The sequence below is a fragment of the Moschus berezovskii genome, chromosome 6 (genome assembly GCF_049115385.1).
Source record: "Moschus berezovskii isolate FMDL1 chromosome 6, NW_MosBer_1.0, whole genome shotgun sequence".
Lineage (NCBI taxonomy): Eukaryota > Metazoa > Chordata > Mammalia > Artiodactyla > Moschidae > Moschus > Moschus berezovskii.
Window position 1 is genome coordinate 116,109,911 of NC_142465.1, and position 22,371 is coordinate 116,132,281.

Here is a 22,371-nt window from a genome sequence, read left to right on the forward strand (position 1 = left end):
AGAAATTAAGTACAGTATATTCCCTTCCTGTTATACTTAGTGAGAGTAGAGGGGGTTGAGTAGGTAGAAATGGTAGGGGTGAGGAGGTTGGTTGTGTTTATTTCCTAACACAGGCAGCAAAACTCTGAGGGAGATGGCACACAAAAAGCCTGAGGGTCTTTGTTGGTCACAGTGACCAGAAGTGTTAGGAATGAATTACTGCCAGCAGTTAGTGCGGTCTGTATATTTGAGACCAGGGTCTGCTAAAGTGAACTTGGACTTTCTAGGTTATGCATTGTGATTGAGGGGACAAGCAGTGTCAGGAATTGTTGAAACTTGTGTAGGCAGTCACGGTGATGTCTATGTGAACAGATGTGTGAAGGACCAAACTCTACTAGGATGCACTTGATAAAGACATTATGCGTCTTAACAACTACATGAAGGCATCTTACTAATTCCTGTGTTTTATTTATATAAATTGTGGACTCTTAAATGACTTTCATTTTACGTCTACCCTTGATTTCCATGCTAATAAGAAACACAAGTGAAATCCAGCTCCCCCAAGTGTAGGCGAGCACACTGTTGGAACTGCGTTAGTGTAAATATCAGTACTTTAAAAGCAATATGTAGCAGCAGTGCTCCCAGCCCCATTTGGAACTACCAGGAGAAACTGGAACTTTTCACATAAGCCTGTTTTTGTATTTGATTATCCCTACATTTTCACTGGTCACATTCACATAGGAAATTCCAGTTATCAGTGACCAAATATGTTTTTACTCTGGCTGCATCCCACTGAGGCTGCCTGTTTTTTTATGCTTTCACCAGAACGATGCCACTTCCTCAGTCTCATTCCCTATCATCATCCCTGCCTCTGTGAATTTAGTATTTTATTTCCTTTATGGGTTAGCATTCAGGAGCCAAAAAATAGGGAAGGAAGGTGTGCCACTCACTGCCTAGATAAAGGGAAAGGGAAAAGCTGAAGCATGTTGGAGATTCAAGAAACATGGTGCTCTCAGGTTTGCAAGTTAATGGGTAAGGGAGATAAGTAGTACTTCTGCCATGGAGAAGTAGTCAGGTTCTCATGAAGATAATGAAAGGTCTGGTATACCATCGTTTTTACCCCTTATGAGTAGAAAAAAGTGAGGACAGATAGCAAGAAAGCCTGTTAGATACAGTCTACAAAAGTTGTGATCAGGGACTTGAATTAAGACAGTGACAGTGGGCGCGGATACATGGAACTGGGTGGCTAGAGGTAGAATTTGAAGGACCCTTTGATAGAATTGGATCTGTGTGAGAAAGATGAGAAGAAACCTGGCATGATTCCTTTAGCATCCTTAGTTTCAATCCTGAGTGCTTGCAAGTAGGCAGTGATTGACTTACACAGGGGTCTTATGTGGAAGACTAGAGTTGTGAGTTGCATCATTGTTATCAGTAAAACATTTGGCTTCTGAATAATTAATGCTGTGTTCTTTAAGCTACAGTATGATGGTTCCACACGGAGTTACATAAAGACAAGGAAATACTTTTTTTTAAAGCCATGCTCTGCGGCATATGGGATCTTAGTTCTCTGACCAGGGATCCAACCTGTGTCCCCTGCAGTGGAGGTGCAGATTCCTAACCACTGGACTGCCAGGGAAGTCCTCAAACTTCCTTTTTAAAGTACATAGGGATATTGAGGAAGCTCAATGATTTGATTAAAAATAAAACATGGTATTTAATAAATATTAAAAAATAAATAAAGTACATAGGGATTGCAAATACACTCAGATTACTTTAAGAGGCAAGGAGGCAATTTAATAAAGCAGCTAGGTATAAGATATCCAGAAATGCAGGCTTTAAAGTTTACATGCTGTATCTAGATAATTCAGATTCAAAAAATTTTTAAATCACTGTTCTACTTGTCCCTAAATTAAAAATAAAGACATATCCCCCAAACTACCAGTTTTCTACCTTGTTTTTGGTATTTGTTTTTTTAACCCAGCCTCTCCACACAGCATTTGGGATCCTAGTTCCCTGACTTCAAGCCCAGGCCCCCTACACTGGAAGCACAGAGTCTTAACCACTGGACAGTAAGGGAAGTCTCCTCCCTTTTTTTTTTTTAAATGCTGGAATAAGCATTCAAATGCTTTGATATATCAAGTTCTCTAATATATTTAAGGATTAGATGGTTTATTGAGTTGAATTTGTTAGTTATAGTTTGCACATTAAATGAAAGTTATTTAGTACATTGAAAGTGGAAATGAATGGCAGAACCTGCTTAGTAGGTGTAGCTAAATGAAGACACATTTTTAGTAACATCTCATATTTACAGGAAACACCTCTAAATTTACTGTACCTCTGCCCCGGTCTTTTTATATATGGAGAATTTCTTTTAAAGTTGTTTTTGTAAATTACGAAGTGGAAAAGGAAAGGAAATAGTATGTCCTATTAGTGTGGGGAATAAGTTGTAATTTCTTTTCTGTTTCTTGTTCTTAGATGGGAATGATGAACAACCCTAATCCTTACGGTTCACCATACACTCAGAATTCTGGACAGCAGATGGGAGCCAGTGGCCTTGGTCTCCAGATTCCAGCAAAGTCTGTACTACCAAATAGCTTATCTCCATTTGCAATGGACAAAAAGGCAGTTCCTGGTGGAGGAATGCCCAATATGGTGGGTAGTAATCTGTCTGCAGATTTGTTTTCCATCTGACACTTGAGCAAAAGAAATGTGTTTGGGACTTCCTGCTGGTCCTGTGGTTAAGACTCTGTGCCCCCAATGCAGGGGGGATGGGTTCCATCCCTGGATGGGGAACTAAGATCCCACATGCCATGCATGCTTGGTGCAGCCAAAAGATTTTTCTTTTTTTAAAAGAATTTTGTTAAACTTTTATGTTTTCTGTTCTGCTACAAAGCAGGACACTAGGATGTAATGGGATGGTTTCTGTGATCAGGGAAGCTTATGCCTGCCTTCCATTTCACATGGTGTTTTTTAACTTGGGTATTGACCAGTAAGGGTGTTAGTCCAAACAGAAGCAAGTGGGGCTGCCATAATGAAAGTTTTGGGGTCCTGCCATATTCAACTCCTTGTATACGCAATTCTTTCTATGGGATAGGAAAGTGGAACCTTTTTCCTCTTCAGTCAGTCATCTGGATATCTATTGATTTATATCTGGTACTGTTAGAAATAACTTCCCTCCCTCTCAAAGTTACACATTATTTTTAACAGTGTTGTTATGGAAAAATCTCCAACTCTTAACATTGCTATTTTTCTAAAGTAAAACTATCTCTAGTTGTGAATGTATCAAATAGTCCATGTTCGTCTTCAAAAATTGTACTATAGGAATTTTATTTCCTTTTCAGATATTTTAGGTTTTTTGCTTGAATGCCTGTATTTCACATATTCTGCTAAGTACTGGAAATGAAAGATTAACACGTTTCTCTGTCTCCAGAAATGTTTACTTTTCTATAGAAAAAAACGAATTTTGTCCAGAGTTTACAAAAGCTACTTTTTCACCCACCTGAAGGGCCGCTGCTAGGTCTCCCGAGATGGTCTTCACTATTTCAAAACCTAACTTGAACACGCTCTTCACAATAGATTCCTTTATTTTCCCCCTTGCACTGGACTTTACCTTGTCCTTCTCTTTCTTTTGCTCTCTGTATGTTATACATACTTTGATTATATTACTTGTTAATATAGTAATAGTAATTTATTTTCTTGTTAAATTAAGCTTCTTGATGGCAGAAGCCATCGTTTATTTATCTTAGAATCCCCTGTGTTAAAAAATTGGGTCTGGCACCTAGTAGATGACATGTTGTTTAACGTTTTCATTGAAAATCTCCAGGTCCATATTTATGCAGGAGGTAGCACCCAGTGACACCTAACATTGAACGTGTCTTTACTGTTGTACCCCTTAGGGCCAGCAGCAGGCCCCGCAGGTCCAGCAGCCAGGCCTGGTGGCTCCGGTGGCTCAGGGGATGGGTTCTGGGGCACATACAGCTGATCCGGAGAAGCGCAAGCTCATCCAGCAGCAGCTTGTCCTCCTCCTGCATGCTCACAAGTGCCAGCGCCGGGAGCAGGCCAATGGGGAGGTGAGGCAGTGCAACCTTCCCCACTGTCGAACAATGAAGAACGTCCTTAACCACATGACACACTGCCAGTCGGGCAAGTCTTGCCAAGGTGAGTGGGCTCAGAGGTTCTTTATGCTCCACAATCAGTATTTATTTATAGTTAGAGCTGATCACATTTTCTCTCTCCTGAGACTCCTTACTGATAATGCCTTACTCTCTGTTACGATAAAATTTCAGTATCATTTTGTTAGTATCTAGAGATGTGGTAGTAGAGGAAGTTTTAGAGACTTCTCTTTTGCAAGGAACTTTTATTTGCCCCAGCATAGCTTTAAATATTGAGAGTTTGCTATTACGTAGGCAAATACTAAGAAGAATGTTACCCAACTTAATATAATTATAGAGCCATTAGGAATCTGTTTGTATTTTATATTGGAGCGTAGTTGCTTTACGATGTTGTGTTTGTTTCTGCTGTACAGCAAAGTGAATGTTACACATATTATAAATCCACTCTCTTTTAGATTCTTTTCACATGTAAGTCTTTAGAAAATATTGAGTAAAGTTTCCTGTGCTATACAGTAGAATCTTACTAGTTAACTGTTTTATAGAGTATCGTAGTATATATATGTCCTTCCCAATCTCCCAATTTTTCCACCTCCCCTGCATCTCTGACTCTGTTTCTGTTTTGTAAATAAGTTCATTTGTACCCTTTTGGGGGAAGGTTGCACTGGGTCTTTATTGCTGCATGCATGCTTTCTCTAGTGTTGTGCAGGGGCTACTCGCTGTGGTGGCTTCTCTTGTTGAGGAGCGCAGGCTCTAGGAACTCAGGCTTCAGTCGTTGCGCTCGGGGCCTAGAGCGTGAGGGCTCAGAAGTTGTGGCACACAGGCTTAATTGCTCTGTGGCGTGTGGAATCTTCCTGGACCAGGGTTGATTGGCAGGCAGATTCCTATCCACTGAGCCACCAGGGAAGCCCTGTACCATTTTTTTTTTTTTTTTAAGAGAAATCTGTTTTTTAAAGATTTTTCTCATACAGTGTTGTGGTCAAAAATAGAGACTGTGGAAATCAGACTGCTTGAGTTTGAATCCCACTTTGGGTGCTCTGTGACTTTGTTCAAATTACTTAACCAGTTTTTTCCTATTTTCTCAACTGTAAAATATAAGGATTAATAACTACCCTTTAGGGGGTGTTAGGAAGATGCATTAATAACATTTGTAGCACTTGTTATGTGGTTGATAAGTTAGCCAATAATAATGTAAAAAATCATTTTTCTTCTTATTAGTGGCACACTGTGCATCTTCTCGACAAATCATTTCACACTGGAAGAATTGTACAAGGCATGATTGTCCTGTGTGTCTACCCCTTAAAAATGCTGGAGATAAGAGAAATCAGCAGTGTAAGTGAAGTATTCTTAGACTCTTCACCAGTGCAATTTGGTGAGATTTAATGTACTTGATTATATGAAGTTCCTGTGACTGCCAGTGCTATCATACTAGATTATTTCCACTTATCACAAACTTCATAATAATAAGGTTAGAACTGAAGTATTTATTACTTAAAATAAGATCCAGAAAGATCATTGCTTTGACATTGGGCAGATTATTACGCTTCTCTACCTGTGATCTAAATATTTAGATAATTTGAAATTAATGTTAAGGAAAAGTTTGAGGTTATTTTTAGAAGCCTGGAGGTGATGAGCTTTTCTTAGAGAAAAAAAGTATCAAAAGTAGAAAGTACAGCCACCACGTCTCATTTAGGACCTAAATTTAGGATTGAAAGGTAGCATTTAGGATTGAAAGATAAATTTGGAACTGCATATAGCATATTTTTTAAAAGAATGAAATTCCATAAATTAGTAAGTAAATCATAGATATCCTAGTAGAGAATTGGGACTAGGAAATAGTTCACTAGAAGGAGGAAATACCCAAAAGTTCCCTATTAAATTAAGTAATGAAATAAAATACCATTTCTTTCCTGTCACGCTGTCATGCATTCTTGGTGGGAACATTGATACAGCTTGTGGGGAGGCTTTTGGGTATTTTGGATCAAAAGTTTTTCATGCCAGTGATGCTCTTTGACCAATCAGTTCTACGCTTAGAAATTTAAGGAAATAATGGGAAACAAGATGCATGTATTTCATAATCACACAATAGTATTTTTGTGTTTAAAATTCAGACATGATAGTATTTCCTGTCTCAGCATCTTTAATATTGTAATACTCTTTCTGTTTTCCCTAGCAATTTTGACTGGAGCACCAGTTGGACTTGGCAATACTAGCTCTCTAGGGGTGGGTCAACAGTCCACTCCCAGCCTAAGTACTGTCAGTCAGATTGATCCCAGCTCTATAGAAAGAGCCTATGCAGCCCTTGGACTGCCCTATCAAGTAAATCAGATGCCGAGCCAGCAGCCCCAGGTGCAAGCGAAGAATCAGCAGAACCAGCAGTCTGGGCAGTCTCCCCAAGGGATGCGGCCCATGAGCAACATGAGTAAGTCTGTGTCCTTGTCATGGCAGAGGTGACACCAGCTGTGTGTGTGATTGCCATGTAACACGCAAGGGTAGCTCCTTAGTTTATTTTAGTCTGCGTGTATGTGTATGTCTCTTTTACTCCCTCTCTGTTCTCTTCCCGTCTCCCTGTCTTTTTTTGTTGTTGTTACGTGATTAATTTTTTGAAATAACTTTTAGAAGATTATAGTGTAAAAATCCCCTTGTAATCCGTATACCAGAGGCAACAGCTATTGGTGTATATCCTTAATCTTGTTGTGCATATATTAGTCTCTGTTTCTAGAAATGGGATCCCATGAGTTTTAACAGACTATTCTTCATACAGTGTGAACATCTTTCTGTTTCTCTACCTAATGTATCCTTTTTGATGCTTCTATAGTATTTTGTTGTATAGAATAGTCTTGTTACAGGTGGACATTTAAGTTTCCAAATTTTTTGATATTTTAAAGTATAGAAAGAAATGGTTGTGTTTGGGCTGGAAGTTATTCTTTTGGTTTGAGGTGTTTGATTATTGTTTACATAGATTTCACTGTATCTGGTAGCTGAGGTGATTTGCCTTTGAAATAGTTTATCAGATACACTTGTTTGCCAACCTCTTTCTAGGATAGAACAGAGGGAAGGGAAGAGTGAGCAGTGTTCTTTATACCCTAATTTGAGGGTGGTTTTTATTCTATAATTATATGAGGAAAGAGATTGGCCCTATGACTATCTCTTTACTGTCAAGCAGTTAAACATCTAAGCAGTTTTGGTAAGCCCATGACTTAATACTTTGCTTCTTATTCTAAAATCGTTCTTGGTGATGAAGTTCTCTGTAACTAGACAGCAGTCTGATTTGAAGTAATCTACCATGCTTTTTCCTCTGAAACTCATTTTTGCTGTTCTATTGATAGGTGCAGTAGGCTTTAGTTTTTGCACATTATTGTTTGATTCTAAATGAGAAGGCAAAGTTGGGCACGCTACTCATAAAAATGTAAATCTTATTGATTTTTATTACTTTTAACTTAAGAAAATATACACTCTAACAGGGAATGCTAACCTGTTAAAGAGTTATTGAGAGAGGAGTTTATTTGCAAGTTAGCTTCTTGGATTTGTTTTTTACCTTTCTGAGTCTTTTTTCTTTTGTAATTTTTGATCTACTGTTTTTGGGGGGGCATTGCACTGGGTCTTCATTGCTGTACGTAGATTCCCTTTAGTTGCAGCAAGCAGGGGCTACTCTTCGTTGGGGTGGGCAGGCTTCTTGCAGTGACTTCTCCTGTCACGCAGCACAGGCTCTAGGCTTGTAAGCTCAGTAGTTGTGGCACAGGGACTCAGTAATTGGTTGTTCCTACTTTTGAGACATCTCTAGTGTGGATGAGCAGGTAAGTGAACAAATAGACAAAACAGCAGGATCTCTACTACATATTTCAGGTAATAGAAATTCTGTAGCAGAGAGGGGAAAGGGGAGCCACTCCTGGAACTCTGCATTACAGCTTTTTACTATAAGGCCCCCATGACCCTGTTAAACCACATCCTTAATCTTCTGATTACTATTGGATTCACTTAATGTATAAAGATTTTGTCAGGGTTTAGAAAAAATATATGTTCTCCTAAGGCTTAAGGTTCTCCCTAGGGCTTAAAATATTACACGTTTCTCCTTGATTATTGGGTGCTTCGAATTTTTCTTTTGTTCATTTCTTTCTTTCTGACTTACTCTCTGTCAGTGCCAGTAGGGTTTTTATCCCTACATTTTTGTACCTCAAGTGAATGCTCACTCTTAGGGGCTTAAATACAAATCTGAGTAAAGCTCTTTCTCAAGTTAGACACAGTCAATGCCAAAGTTAAATGAACCTGGATACTTCGGACGGAATATCTATCTTTTTTCATGTGCCATGAGAAGGCAGTAAAATAAGCAAATCAGTAATAGTATAATCACTTTTTTCTTTACCTTCATACTGTGGCCACCAGTGAAACAAATCTGTGTTAACGATGTGTAATTTTCTTAAAAATGATTATTTCATAGTGACAGATAACCCAGTACCAGTGACTGCATTTCAGAGCCTGCCTTGATGCTATTAGGAGGAGAGTTCTGCCTAACCATTTGGGAAGCGTGATGAAAGAAGGCAATAGGACTTTTATTAGACGCTGTTGAGAAATCCAGTCAGTTAATTGCATTTTAGGGAAGAGTTTTGTTTTCTTATTTTTAACTAAATATCTTGAAGGATATATTAATAAAGTTGTTAATCAAAAAATTTTAACCACATGAAAATCTGGTTTAGTATAAATATTGCCATTGATGATTTTCTTTGTTTTAAAGAAATAATATTCATTAAATCATTAATTTAAAAAGTAATAGGAATACATAGAGCTATTCAAGCCAGTTGGAAGGAGTAGTCAATGTAAACTGTGTAACACAAATACTGTCTTTCATTCCCCTCCCTGGGGATCATCATCCTTAGGTTTCTTATGTTCTTACGTAGATAGTGCTTATGAAAACATGTGCATGTGTTAAAGTTCGGTTCCCTAAACAGTGTTAGTTCTAGTTTTTTGCTCCTTTTGACACCATTACCCTTATGTTTATCCATACACCTGAGTATAACTGTAAGATGGAATAGCAAGTGGAAATCTAAGTTGGTGAAAATATGTCTGCTTTTTTTTTTTCTTCATTTGTTTAACAGTTACCAGATAGCTTTCCCAAGAGTGGATCAGTTTACACACCTATGAATTTTCATAGAAAATGCTTCTTTTCCCAAACCTTTCTCAACATTTTGTATTCTCAAACTTTAAGGGAATTCATAGGAATTCCCTGATGGTCTAGTGATTAGGACTCCATGCTTCCACTGGAGGGAGCACAGGTTCGACCCCTGGTTCAGGGAACTAAGGTCCCCACAAGCCACTTATGTTCCACAAGCCCAGTGGCCCAAAAAAAAAAAGTTTTTGGAATTTCATACCTGGAAAAAAAAATTATGTTTTTTAATGTATATTTTTTAAGCCATTGTATTTCTTTTTTTTATGTAAATGGTTCCTTTCCTCTTGGATTGTTCATGTTTTTCTTACTATGCTGTAAAGGTACTTTGTGTAGGAACCTTTATATATGTGTTGCTGATTATATTGCAAATAATTATCATATATAATATTAGCATTTTTCCCCCCAGATTTGTCATCTGTCTCTTGACTTTGTTTGTGGTGATTATTTTACTCACATTTCTGAATATCCTTAAATCTTCTGTTTTGGGTCTTTTGAAAGGACAAAAAATTCTTGTAATGTTTTATTCTAGTACTTTCATAGTTTTTCCTCTGCCTTTCTTTTTATCCTTAATTTTTGTTGTTTTTGTTGTCATTTTTTGGTATTTAAAACACCATCTCTTGCTTTTTGTTTTGACGTAGATGCTAGTCCTATGGGAGTAAATGGAGGTGTAGGGGTTCAACCGTCGAATCTTCTTTCTGACTCGATGTTGCATTCAGCCATAAATTCTCAAAAGTAAGTTTTAATCTTGGCTTGTGCCCTTTGTCATATTTCAGGACACTTGTTAGAGCTCCGTATTTGAGCTTTTTAAGTTTCCTTGATTTGACAATATCCTTGATGAATGATCACAAATTATGTGTTTTCTTTAGGCTCTGTATAACCTCTTTAGAAATTATATCAATTACTTGGGGTAACTGACACCTCTACAAATACAGTAGGAAGTTAACAAATGCAGCTGCTTAACAAGCAAGTTTGCTTTATCCCAGTGCTAGCAATTAGTCCATTGCCCAGTGGATTCTTGGGTAAGCTGTGTCAAAATGACGGCTTAGTCTTGTAACACAAGACTCAGTCTTTTAAACACAATATATCAGCCACCCCTCCACACAGTGAAATGTGTGTGTTTTAATTGTCTCCTCACAAGTACAAATACATACATACCATTTCCCCCAGACTTATGTGTAAATAGACTTGTCATAGTGTATTGGCCCTATTGCAGTCATCACTGTTGGCTCTACTTAAATGAGGGCCTCTTTCTCCTACCCTTCTTTGCTAAAACTGTTTCACTCCTTTTTAAAGCCCAATGATGAGTGACAATGGCAGTGTAGCCTCTCTGGGTCCTATGCCAACAGCAGCTCAACCATCCAGTACTGGAATTCGGAAGCAATGGCATGAAGATATTACTCAGGATCTTCGAAATCATCTTGTTCACAAACTGTAAGCTTGTTGGCATGTCTTATTCATAAGGAGTTACAAGGTCAATCTGCCAGGCACTTAAACACGAGAAATTACTGATTTTTCTATAGCCTGGTTGCTGCTGAAACTTCTCCTGTGGCTTTCCTGCTTCCTATTCTCTGCTTCTCAAATTTTTCTCCATCATTTCTTAGGTGTCTTTTAGCTTTTAACCATGTGTGAGGATTCGTTCTAGTGACAATAATCAATATATATTAAAGATTATTCATTTTAATAATCATTTCCTTTACAAAGCTCATATTTTAAAAGAAAAACTAGGTTTTAACTTAGATCATTAGAATAGTAGTGGCAACACAGCCTTCTGTTATCCTTGGTAAAATTTTTATTATCTTGACAAATTGAATCTGTTTGGGTGCCCTCTCTGATCTTCTGGTCCTCTAAATGTGTACATAGCGATTACTTGTGAAATACCTGTGCACTGTTTTTTGTGAAGTTAATGTATGCCAGGCACACTACTTCACAAACACTGTCTTGTTGGATGAAAGAGGCGTAAGGCATATAGAATGATAAAATGTAATATACCCAATACCCTAAAAATAGAACTTTGCCCTCACTGGTTACTTATACTTTAACAAAATGCAGCAGTTTTTTTTTTCTTGGAAGAATCAGTCTTTTTTTTTTTTTCATTTCCCCTGTACTTGATAGAGGGATCTCCACTTCATCCAGTTTTATTACCTTAAAACCAGGTAATCTGTCTTATCTTCTTAGTTTATTATACTTGAGCTTCATTTAGGAATTCTCAAATGATAGCACCAGAAATAGAATTTGACACAAAGAGAAAACTGAGATTATTTTAATACAATGAATTAATGAGGAATAATAAAAACAAACTTATCTTGTGATCAAATTGTTTAGAAACTTAATAGAGACAATAGGTTATTTGGGATCGATCATCTGACTTGATGTTAATGTTATATGCTTGAGAAGTTTTTACTAACTCGGATTTCCATTTATTTCTTCTCCATCTGGTTCCTTTAGGTGTAATACACAGCTGACCATGAGATGTCCAGATGATAAAATTCATAGCTGAAATCACATTTGTCAGCCTTCAGGAAAGTTAGTGCCAAGCATTTTGGGGAATTGCTAGAGAGTAAAAGACATTAAATTTAGCAGATTCTTTTTGCATTTTTGCTCCCTTCACTTCAAGTTTTTGATCTTTTAAGATTTTGTAGAGATTATTACGTTTTATTTTACTAAGCTGAGTACAAGAGTAGAAGGATCTTAAGGCTTTTGCTACATGATGCTATAGCAAAGGTCAGGTTTTCTCACTTTCCTTTATGCAGATAGCACAGTATTCTTTTTTTTCCCCTACATTAGAGTAATAGGGACCAGAGTGTATTTCTTTGGAGTCATTTCTTATATTCTGATCAGGAAAACCCTTTGATTTGATTAATAGAGACACTTCTTTTGGTCAGTAATTTATATTTGAACACGTCTCAAGCCTTATTTTAAAATTTTACCTAAAGTATTCATTGTATAAAAATGAGAAAATACTAACAAGGAAATTTTTTAAAATACTGTGTGTTTCTATGATGAGAAAAAAAAGCTGATGTGATATAATAGTGGTAGGATTTTATATTCCTAGTGTTCAAGCCATATTTCCCACTCCGGATCCTGCTGCTTTAAAAGACAGACGGATGGAAAACCTAGTTGCATACGCCCGGAAAGTGGAAGGGGACATGTATGAATCGGCAAACAATCGAGTGAGCATCTGTTTTTTCTATTTAAAGCAAAAGTGGGCCTCTTCTGGTTGTTTATGTTTGCTCCTCTTTGTTGCACGCACACGGAACACTATGCCTCAGAGGACGCCCTTAGCCATTCTGTCCCGTAATGCACTGTGGAGTCATGATAACAAAACACTTCTTAAAGTGTATGTCAAGAATCTTACATTTTTCCTCTTAATACAGTGCACTCATGTGGCACTTTATCAGGGTTGTCCTTCTGGGAGCTAAAAAGTGGTTGAGCTGTTTCCATGGTCCGTGCTATTTTCACTGGAATATGGTGGTGAATCAGCTGCTTCGTATTTTCATCTCACGTAGTATTTTTGTATCAGTTGAACTTTCTTCTCTAAATTGGCACTTCTTTAAGAAGTAGCATATTCTTTTCCCATGTTGGGAATTGTACTTTGAGAAGTCATGCATTACTATTTAGATTCATTATATAGCAATTTTTCACTGATCATTTTAAATGTGAGCTTATATTTGGAATGATCTAAGAAAGTAGATTAGAATGCTTCTTTTCCCTTTTCATTTCTGCCTTTTTTAAATGAAGCATATATTTGCTTTTAGTTCATTTTTTCTGTTACCTGATGGTAGTTTGTCTTTTTTCCTCATCTCTACTTAACAAAATTCAAAAAGGCGGAATACTACCACCTGCTAGCTGAAAAGATCTATAAGATCCAGAAGGAACTAGAAGAAAAGCGAAGGACTAGACTACAGAAACAGAACATGCTACCAAGTGCTGCAAGCATGGTGCCAGTTATGAACACAGGGCCTAACATGGGGCAGCCACAACAAGGAATGACTTCTAGTAAGTGCTTTTTATGTATTTTTAGGAGAAACTGAAATAAAATGGTTTCCAACCATATTCACTAATTTGCATTAGCTTATGTTACTATTCTAGAGCTTTCAAATGACTATTGCCTTTTCAAAGAACTTAGTTCGTTCTCTAGTAATACTAAACAGTAAACAGTATATTGAAGATTCCTAGACTTGCTACTTGACGTGTCTTAACAATATGGCATCATTTTTAGTGCCAAAGGTATTCTCTCACAGTGACACTTAGGAACTGATAGCCCATGGGTTTTTACTGACTTGCCTGTGGTAGGCAGCCAGTTGATGTAGACTCAGCAGGCAAGCACTTCACTGGCTTCGATACATCCTAAACAGTATCAGATTACTTAGCTTGTCATAATTTCTCCTTGACCCAATATGTTCATAGGCTAAGAACTGTTTATTTTCTCAGAAGAATCATTTAAAATTCATCTTGACAGTTTCATTGTTCAGATTATAGCAGCCTTCTTGAGGTAATGAATTAACTGAATAGCCAAAATGATTATGCATCCTGTTATTTATTTATTGACTCATTACTGGGTTCCAAGTAATGAAACATGGTGTATGTACACAACAGTGAGGAAAAATGCAGGCTGTTTAAATGATGTGTGAACAGCTGTGATGGGGAAAACCTGTGTTTTTTGAGTCAGGAAAAGCTGGCTACCTGTGAGTAGTGCCAACTGAGCCTGCAGATACCAACTCTTAGGCCTTTGGTGGATGGTGAGTGGGCTCAGAAATTCACACCCCACTGGTCTTGAAGTAGTCAGGTGGAGAGCTTTCAGCAGCCTCATGTGTTAACTGTGGTGTGCTGGATACATTTTCTCATTGGACCATGATGGTGAAAAGAATTGAGAACAGCATTTCTGGCAGAGACCAATATGCACGGAGGCCCCACTAGCAAGGGAAAATTGCTGGTGTGTGGGTTTTGTTTTTTTTGTGTGTGGTTTTTTTTTTTTTGAGTAGATAGGTAGAACAGTTGTTGAGAAACAAAGTCAAGACTAGGGTTGAGGACACTGCTTCAGTGCTGATTATTTGAATTAGAGCAGTAACTGAGATATAGAGACAAGTGGATAAGTTTGAGATATTTGAGTGTGGTACAATTTAGTTGACTTGTTTAGAAATTTGACCCAAATTTAAAGTTTGTCAGGTATTAAATTGTAGTCTTTATTTTAAAATACAAACAATGGTTCTAGTGTAGGCAAGAATAAATATTAGTGGAACTGAGTAGCCCTAAGTGCGTGTTTTTAAAATGAAATTCCTCTCATCCCATACACAGAAATCAATTGTAGAAGAATCCAAATTTTTTTTTAACTGTAAACATAACTAGTGAGCAAACCAGGGAAACCAAGCAAACCACCTTTCATAAAAAAGGTGATTTTAGACTATATAGATTTTAATCATTCTTAATTATTTCTATTTTTATATTTAAGAGGTACATGATATATAGTGCAGTATAATATGTATATTATTTAAAGTCAGTGTTCACAGTGGACGTGTATACATCAAAACACATTATTGGGGGTACACAGTCAAAATCACTGGACAAAATCTGTGGCTCTTGTCTATAGAGATACTCTTTTTACCAGTGAAATAATCAGGCTTAATCAAACAACAGCATATTAAATACTATGTTAGTCTTTTTAAATATAAGATCTCACATTATTTCCTGTCAACACCAAAAGCACCCTGGTTTATAAAGAAATGGACTAAAACCATTTCGAGGCATTTTCTTGTATTGCAGAAAAGCATTTTCTTAAGATTCCTCTCTAGTTCAAACCTTTATTCTTTTGATAGTCATATTCTTTACATTACGACTCTTATTTAAACGGGAACAGCTGCCTGAAAGGTGCATTGCGTTTCTAAACATTTCTCTATTCTGCTCTAGATGGCCCACTCCCTGATCCATCTATGATCCGTGGCAGTGTGCCAAACCAGATGATGCCTCGGGTAACTCCACAACCTGGTAAGGTTTTTGTTTTAACAGAATTCCTAGTGTATTACAAGCTTAAAATTGTCGCCTTGATTCCTGCTGCCACTAAGCAGCAGGTATTACGATTGTCTACTTGAGAAATCAGAAGGCCTTTTAGATTAGGAGCCCAGGGAGGGAGGGAGGGTCAAGAGCAGGTTGACTGGCAGGTCTAGGAGCAAAAGATACAAACGATCAAGCATTCATTTAAAAACAACTAGCCACGATGAGATTTATTCCATCCAAATTTGGTTGAGACCATACATTAATTAACAATGACTTTTTCTGTAGCTGTTGTGAATGAAACAGAGATTCTTTCACAGTTGGAAGCCGGTTCCTTTATTTGTCCTGATAAAATGGCATAGAATTATAAAGAAAACTCTCTTATTCTCCAGTCACATGGTGTTCTGATTTAGCATTTTGTACTGATTACAGGTTTGAATCAATTTGGCCAGATGAGTATGCCTCAGCCCCCTATTGGACCCCGGCAAACCTCTCCTCTTCAGCACCATGTACAGTTAGCTCAAACTGGAACACTTAACCCGGTAAGTTTGACCTCTGGGTCATCTTTTTGGCCTTTACTTGACCTTTTTAAAGTTCCTTTTCTCTGAGACAACAAATTCTAACACTTGCTTAAACAAGTGTTTATGTGCAATTAGTTCTTAATGCTGTTGTTTTTGGGTTTTTTTGTTTTGTTTTGTTTTTTGTTTTGCGTGGAATTCTGTTGTATTTAGCCCTTAACACAGACATGATTAAATGATTAAACCTAAACCATATACCACAATTAGGCAGTGAATACTAAAGTCCTTAATTTTCACCTACCTCTTTTTACCTATATTTGTTGTTTTTAGAAATTTATCCTATAGACATAATTCCTGAGATACTAAAAGGATATAACTTGAAGAAAATTCATATTAAGGGTGGCATATTATATAATTTGCTTTAGAAAATGGCCATAGCCTGAATGTACATTAAGGGATTCATTATGGTTAAATTATGGTACATCTGTAAATTGGAATGCTTCATAAGTGGTAATTTCAGAACTTATATGATGGCATGAAAGCTGTTTACAGCTTTAATTGGGAAAAGCATGTCTAAAGTATATAAGATCCTGTACAGTTAAGAACTCTCTTGATTATAATTTATATAAAATAAACACTAAACAAGAGTATTTGCTTCCAGATACTGTTCATATCTAGTCACAGCACTGGAAAGCTTGTAACAGCACCCAGTCGCCACTGCCTGGAGTCTCACTCAGTGTTGAGCGGTCTGCACACTTTGACAAAGCCAGCTCTCTTCCGTAATGCCTATCTTCCCCAAACACAGAGCCTGCCCAGGGAGGAGACTGTCACGGGTGATGGAGGGGCAGTTGTCTGGTTCTCAAGAGTGGAGAAGAGGGACTCTGAGCATCTCATTGCTCCTTACGCAGATTCTAAACCTGTCATCCACCTTTCCATGTTGGCCCCTAGCCCTTACCCTACCTCTCAGAGTTAGTACTATCAATCATTGGGCCTTTTTGGAGTTATCTCGCTCTGGTCTGCTGTGTTTAACGAGGGGTTTTATTTTTCATTTTAATCTCTGAGACAAATACCTTTCTTAGATTATGAAGCTTTGGGCCTTTGATATCCATAATTACTCATTGTGGAGTCTTACAGCTTGTGCTTTAAGAATACCTACATAAGCAAAAACCTCATGAAACTGATTTGCTCTCCTCACTTATAAACAAGCAGTGTATAAAGACAGTTACCTCTGTACCTCGGCGCAGATGCGTGTTTGTAACTTCTTTAGAGTGGGCTTTAGGGTAAGTAGTGAGGCTGTTCTCCAGTATCTTGGCATGAGTGTCTTCTGCTTTCATGCCACTTTCTTCTTTTTCTTCCCCACCCTCCCATAGCAGGGCCAGAGCAATTAATTGGTGATTCCAGCCTTAGTAGAATAACTAAAATGAAGCAACTTGGTGCTCTGTGTTTTGTTTTGTTTTTGTGTGTGTACAGCCTATGGGCTACGGGCCTCGCATGCAGCAGCCTTCCAGCCAGAGCCAGTTTCTTCCTCAGACTCAATTCTCAACACAGGGAATGAATGTAACAAACATGCCTTTGGCTCCGTCTGGCGGTCAAGCACCAGTGTCTCAAGTATGTCTCACAGATGGTTCTAAATTTGTGCGATTTTTTTAAACTTCTCTTGATCTAGGTTTTTACAGAGAAGGGCATCAGGATTAAGCCTTTAATAGAAATAATTATGGACATAGTATTCTAAACGTGAAGTGATGACTCTGTGATACAGCAGTGGTATTCCTTGCTAATAAGAAAAAAGTGATTGTGGTTTATTTGCTCAGTTATGTCCAATTCTTTGTGACCCCATGGACTGTATCCCACCAGGGATTTTCCAGGCAAGAATACTGGAGTGGGTTGCCATCTCCTTATCTAGGGGATCTTCCCCACCCAGGGACTGAACCTGGGTCTCCTGGATTGCAGGTGGATTCTTTACCAACTGAGCTACCAGGGAAGCCCAAGTAAGAGATTAGATTTTAAAGAAAACCATTTTAGCCAGTTTTTAAAACAGTGAACTCTTTAAAAATGGTATCTTACTGAGCGTTACGAAGCAGAAGAGAGAACTTTGGCTGAAGAGAGCATTGGACGGCTAGAAAACAACATGTTCACCTGTCCCATGCCCCCACAGCGCCTGAGACATCTATTTAACTAAGTACTATACTGGTTGGATTTTCCAAAGACAGGCCCCCAGTAATGGGGTTTTTGACACATTTGAAACGGAAGCACTCATTGCTGATTTCTGTTAAATGTATATAGCCTGCCTATGTAAATATTTGATTCTGTTCTGAATTGCATCCTGTTATGTTTTTCCTTTTAACAGGCACAAATGTCCAGTTCTTCCTGTCCTGTGAACTCTCCTTTAATGCCTCCTGGGTCTCAAGGGAGCCACATTCACTGTCCCCCTCTCCCTCAACCAGCTCTGCATCAAAACTCCCCCTCACCCGTACCTAGTCGTACCCCCACCCCTCACCATACTCCCCCTAGCATAGGGGCTCAGCAGCCACCAGCAACAGCAATCCCAGCCCCTGTTCCTACACCTCCAGCCATGCCACCTGGCCCGCAGTCCCAGGTTCTCCATCCACCTCCAAGACAGACGCCTACGCCACCACCAACACAGCTTCCTCCCCAAGTGCAGCCTTCGCTTCCTGCTGCTCCTTCAGTCGACCAGGCGCAGCAGCAGCCTCTGTCCCAGCAAAGCACAGCAGCCTCTGTGCCCACCCCAACAGCACCCCTGCTGCCTCCGCAGCCGGCAACTCCAGTAAGCAGAGTGGGCTTTAGGCAGAACTGGGTCAGCCGTGCTGAGTTTTACACTACTTCAGTGCAGTTTCTTTTTTCTTTCTTTTTTTTTTGGTGGGAGGTGGGTGGGGGTGGTGAGCTTGCAGGATCTTAGTTCCCTGAGCAGGCATCCAACCTGGGCCCATGGCAGTGAAAACGCCGAGTCCATATCACTGGACCTCGGGGGAATTTCCTGTCCCGTGTCTGTTCTCTGTCATTTCTTCTCTCAAATTGTCGCCTCCTCAGACTAGAACCTCTTATGTTTATGGACTTTTGCTGTCATATCTCACATAGAAGGACCTCAAAGATTTTGTTTAGATCTTACATTGGCCACCGTCATTTTGTATTCAGAGGCTTGAAAGCATATAAGGGAAGAAAAGTGACCAGACGTTTAATACTACACGTGAATTTTACAGATATTTAAAGAATCTTTTCAAACAGCCTGAACTGCTGTGCTCAAGAGCAAATGAGCAAAATCATTGATTTATGAATGTCTGCGGTACTAGCCAAAGTTAGAAAACTCATGAGAAGGTGTTTCATAAGGGCCTGAAACACTCCTTGTGAAAGGTGTGTTACCTGTGTAGCAATCCAGATGTACACCTGACAGTTGCATCCTTATTAACAGAACTCTGCGTGTCACTGTTCAAACTTTCTACTTGATCACTTCAGTTGTCTGTCCTGTTGGCAAACTGAGAAGTGCTGTGAGTCATCGCTACTTCTTAATACATTGTTCATGTGTGACTGGTTCATCTTAGCCTCTGATATGTAAGAAAAGGCAGGATGCAAAAAGGTATATTTGTTCTATGTAGGATAGATGAAAATAGTGACTTCCCATTAAGAGATATGTTATTGGAAGACTTAGGAAAAATAGAGATTGTTAGTTATCCATTAGAATGTGATGACTCAGAACAGATGCTCATTGTGGGAATTTATTATCTTCTCCCAACTTGTACATATGAAACTGTTTCTAAGGAGAAGTTAAAACTAAAAGATTGCCATCAGTCATTCTTTTCTTTCCATTTTTCTATAAATATGAGCTCCTCTGAGGCAGTCCTTTCTGAAACCTCCCTGCCAGGCACTATCACAGAACGTTCCTGGAGAAACACTGGCTGGCTGACTGTATACACAAGAGTCAGCAACTATTTGTTAGGCCTCAGTCTCCTTTTCTTAAGCAAGATTTACTTCAGGGGGCCAACTAGGTAGAGGAAGTGAAAGCACCATGCATGCACATGCGTGCTAAATCACTTCAGCCGTGTCTGACTCTCTGCGACCCTATGAACTGTAGCCCACTAGGCTCCTCTGTCCACGGGGATTCTCCAGGCAAGAATACTGGAGTGGGGTGCTATGTACTGCTCCTCCAGGGCATCTTCCCGACCCAGGGATCGAATGTTTCCTGCATCTCCTGTCTTGCAGGTGAATTTTTTACTAGCGCTACCCAGGAAGCCCCAAAACACGATAAATGGGTGTAATGACACTAGCTTAGAAATAGGTGGTTATTCTGCCATCTTGTCATATAGCCTAAATTCTGGTTTTGTAATAGATGGACTTTTTTTTTCCTCTCTCCCGCCCTTTTCTACCCAGCTTTCCCAGCCAGCTGTAAGCATTGAAGGGCAGGCATCAAACCCTCCATCTACTAGTAGCACGGAAGTGAATTCTCAGACCATTCCTGAGAAGCAGCCTTCACAGGAAGTAAAAATGGAGCCTAAAATGGAAGTGGAGGCACCAGAACCAGCAGATACTCAGCCGGAGGATATTCCAGAGGTGAGAGGAGGGCAGTTACTGCCTTTTTGGGTTAGGAACATGTTACAGGAAAGGACTCTGATAATTAGGTCTCATTTTACTGATTTCCATATGAGAAAGGGTCTTGAGCTCCATCCACAGTGGAGAGTAAAATAAGATAGTGATGGTACTGCTACTCAGTTACATGTCTTTGGAATACCAAAAATTCCTGCCTTGCCTTCTAGACTAAAGCAGAAGACTGTAAAGTAGAACCTACAGAAACTGAAGAGAGAGGCACTGAATTGAAAACTGAAACGAAAGAGGAAGAAGACCAGCCAAGTACTTCAGCAACCCAGTCATCTCCAGCCCCAGGACAGTCAAAGAAGAAGAGTAAGTTTCTTAGGCTCTGGGTTTGTGGAGGCAGAGGAAAAATGAAAGACTTCAGTAGAGCGAGATTGGGCCTCTTGGGCCTTGGAGTTGAACTTGCATGTGATTTCATTAAGCTTGGCGCCCTGGGCCTGGTCTTCATTATTACTAATGTTGGAGAAGGAATTTTCTTTCCTTTAAGTGCATTTGCTTCCAGCAGTCGCTGCGTGGCAAACTACTCAGAATTATTTCAGAGGACAGGAATTATTAAATAATACTCTGGATCACACTGCAGGAAATAATAACAATAATAATATTCTTTGTTTTCTTTGTTAACTGCTGTGCATCAGGCACTGTGACACAAGCTGCCTTATCTCATCTGAGAACCTCACAGCCCCTTTGCGAGGTCCCTGACCCCTGTTTCACAGGCAGGAAAACTGAGGCTCAAGCAAGGTGCAATAACTTATCCCTGTTCACTTAGTCCAGGCAGGCTGATTCAGAGTCTCTGCTCTGAACCATGCTGCTGAATGGTAATGAGGCAAGCAAGCATGCTTAAGCAGAGAGTGTTAAACAGATCCCACGGAAGTTAATTTACTAGCTAGTTTAGGACTAAAACTTTATGGCTCTAGGGACCACTTCAGTGTCACAGGTAGTATTACTTACCTTAGAGGGGATCTGTTAGATCCTGAGATGATATATATGAAAGTGTTCCATGAATACAATGTACCTTAAAATGATGGGGCTAAAAAATTATTTTAAAATAAGGTTGTTGAGACTTGGTTGTCCAGTGTCAAGACTTCATGCTTCTACTACAGGAGAGATGGGGTTCAATCCCTTGTTGGGGAACTAAGATCCTGCTAAAAAATAAAAAGTTTTATATATGGAAATGTGATTTTGATGTAGGCTGCAACAAACCCAGTCTTACTATTAGGAATTTATATTTAAAACAGCTAATCTCATGAATTTGCTCAAATTCTGTTTATTTTGAACACAGCAAAATATTAATATGAGAGACAAGCTTCTCCTATCTATTTGTTTGAATTTTTCATGGCAGCCCCCACCATCTGGTGAAAAAATACTCAAGGTACTGACAGATATACCGTCTTGAATATGAAATTAATTTGTAAATAGAAGAAATAAGCTTCTGCTCAGAGTGATGGACCCTGAATGGCCAGCTTCTTAAATGGGAGCGTAAATTAATTCCATTTGGCACACACCAGCACATCTTCCTGACTTTTGGGAAACATACTGAGAACACATTTGAGCATAATTTGATAACTGAGTACATTGTTCTGGTGATAACAATTCAGTTTTTTTTTTTTTTCTCTTTAGAATTAAAACTAACATTTGCCATTGAAACAGTAAATATGTCTACTGTTAAAGCTCTAAAACATCAAACATTTTAACGAAGGACACTTGGCCTTCCGTGGTTCTGATTCCTTTGGTGATAGGACAATACCAGGTCTAATTTCTGACTTGTTGTAGGCTGATATTGTGAAGGGATGGCTTCTTTCTCTTCTTGCTTGACAGCATCCCCTGCCCATCGTATCATTTGGAATAAGCTGACAAAGTCTTTTCATAAATTTTTGGAGCACTTAGGATTCTCTTGCTACTTGGTCAAGACTAAGTGGGTTTCTGACTAAGAAATTTAACTGAATCATGAAGGGTATTTAAAGATGACTAGACAGGGTGTTTTAAAGGATCTGTCTGAACCAGAAAATAGAAA

At 38.8% G+C, this 22,371-nt stretch overlaps 1 protein-coding gene across 1 annotated transcript in view; it reads left to right on the plus strand.

Annotated features, from left to right (window-relative positions):
- The window catches only part of EP300 (EP300 lysine acetyltransferase), a 64,441-nt gene that overhangs the window by 22,661 nt on the left and 19,409 nt on the right, over nt 1-22,371 (plus strand). The window contains exons 3-16 of the mRNA XM_055394137.2: nt 2,455-2,631; nt 3,876-4,137; nt 5,307-5,420; nt 6,262-6,510; nt 9,891-9,984; nt 10,546-10,683; nt 12,305-12,422; nt 13,077-13,248; nt 15,157-15,234; nt 15,673-15,782; nt 17,229-17,366; nt 18,106-18,543; nt 20,142-20,321; nt 20,525-20,669. Of these exons, the coding sequence (XP_055250112.1) occupies nt 2,455-2,631; nt 3,876-4,137; nt 5,307-5,420; nt 6,262-6,510; nt 9,891-9,984; nt 10,546-10,683; nt 12,305-12,422; nt 13,077-13,248; nt 15,157-15,234; nt 15,673-15,782; nt 17,229-17,366; nt 18,106-18,543; nt 20,142-20,321; nt 20,525-20,669 (2,413 nt within the window). The remainder of the gene's footprint in view (nt 1-2,454; nt 2,632-3,875; nt 4,138-5,306; nt 5,421-6,261; nt 6,511-9,890; nt 9,985-10,545; nt 10,684-12,304; nt 12,423-13,076; nt 13,249-15,156; nt 15,235-15,672; nt 15,783-17,228; nt 17,367-18,105; nt 18,544-20,141; nt 20,322-20,524; nt 20,670-22,371) is intronic.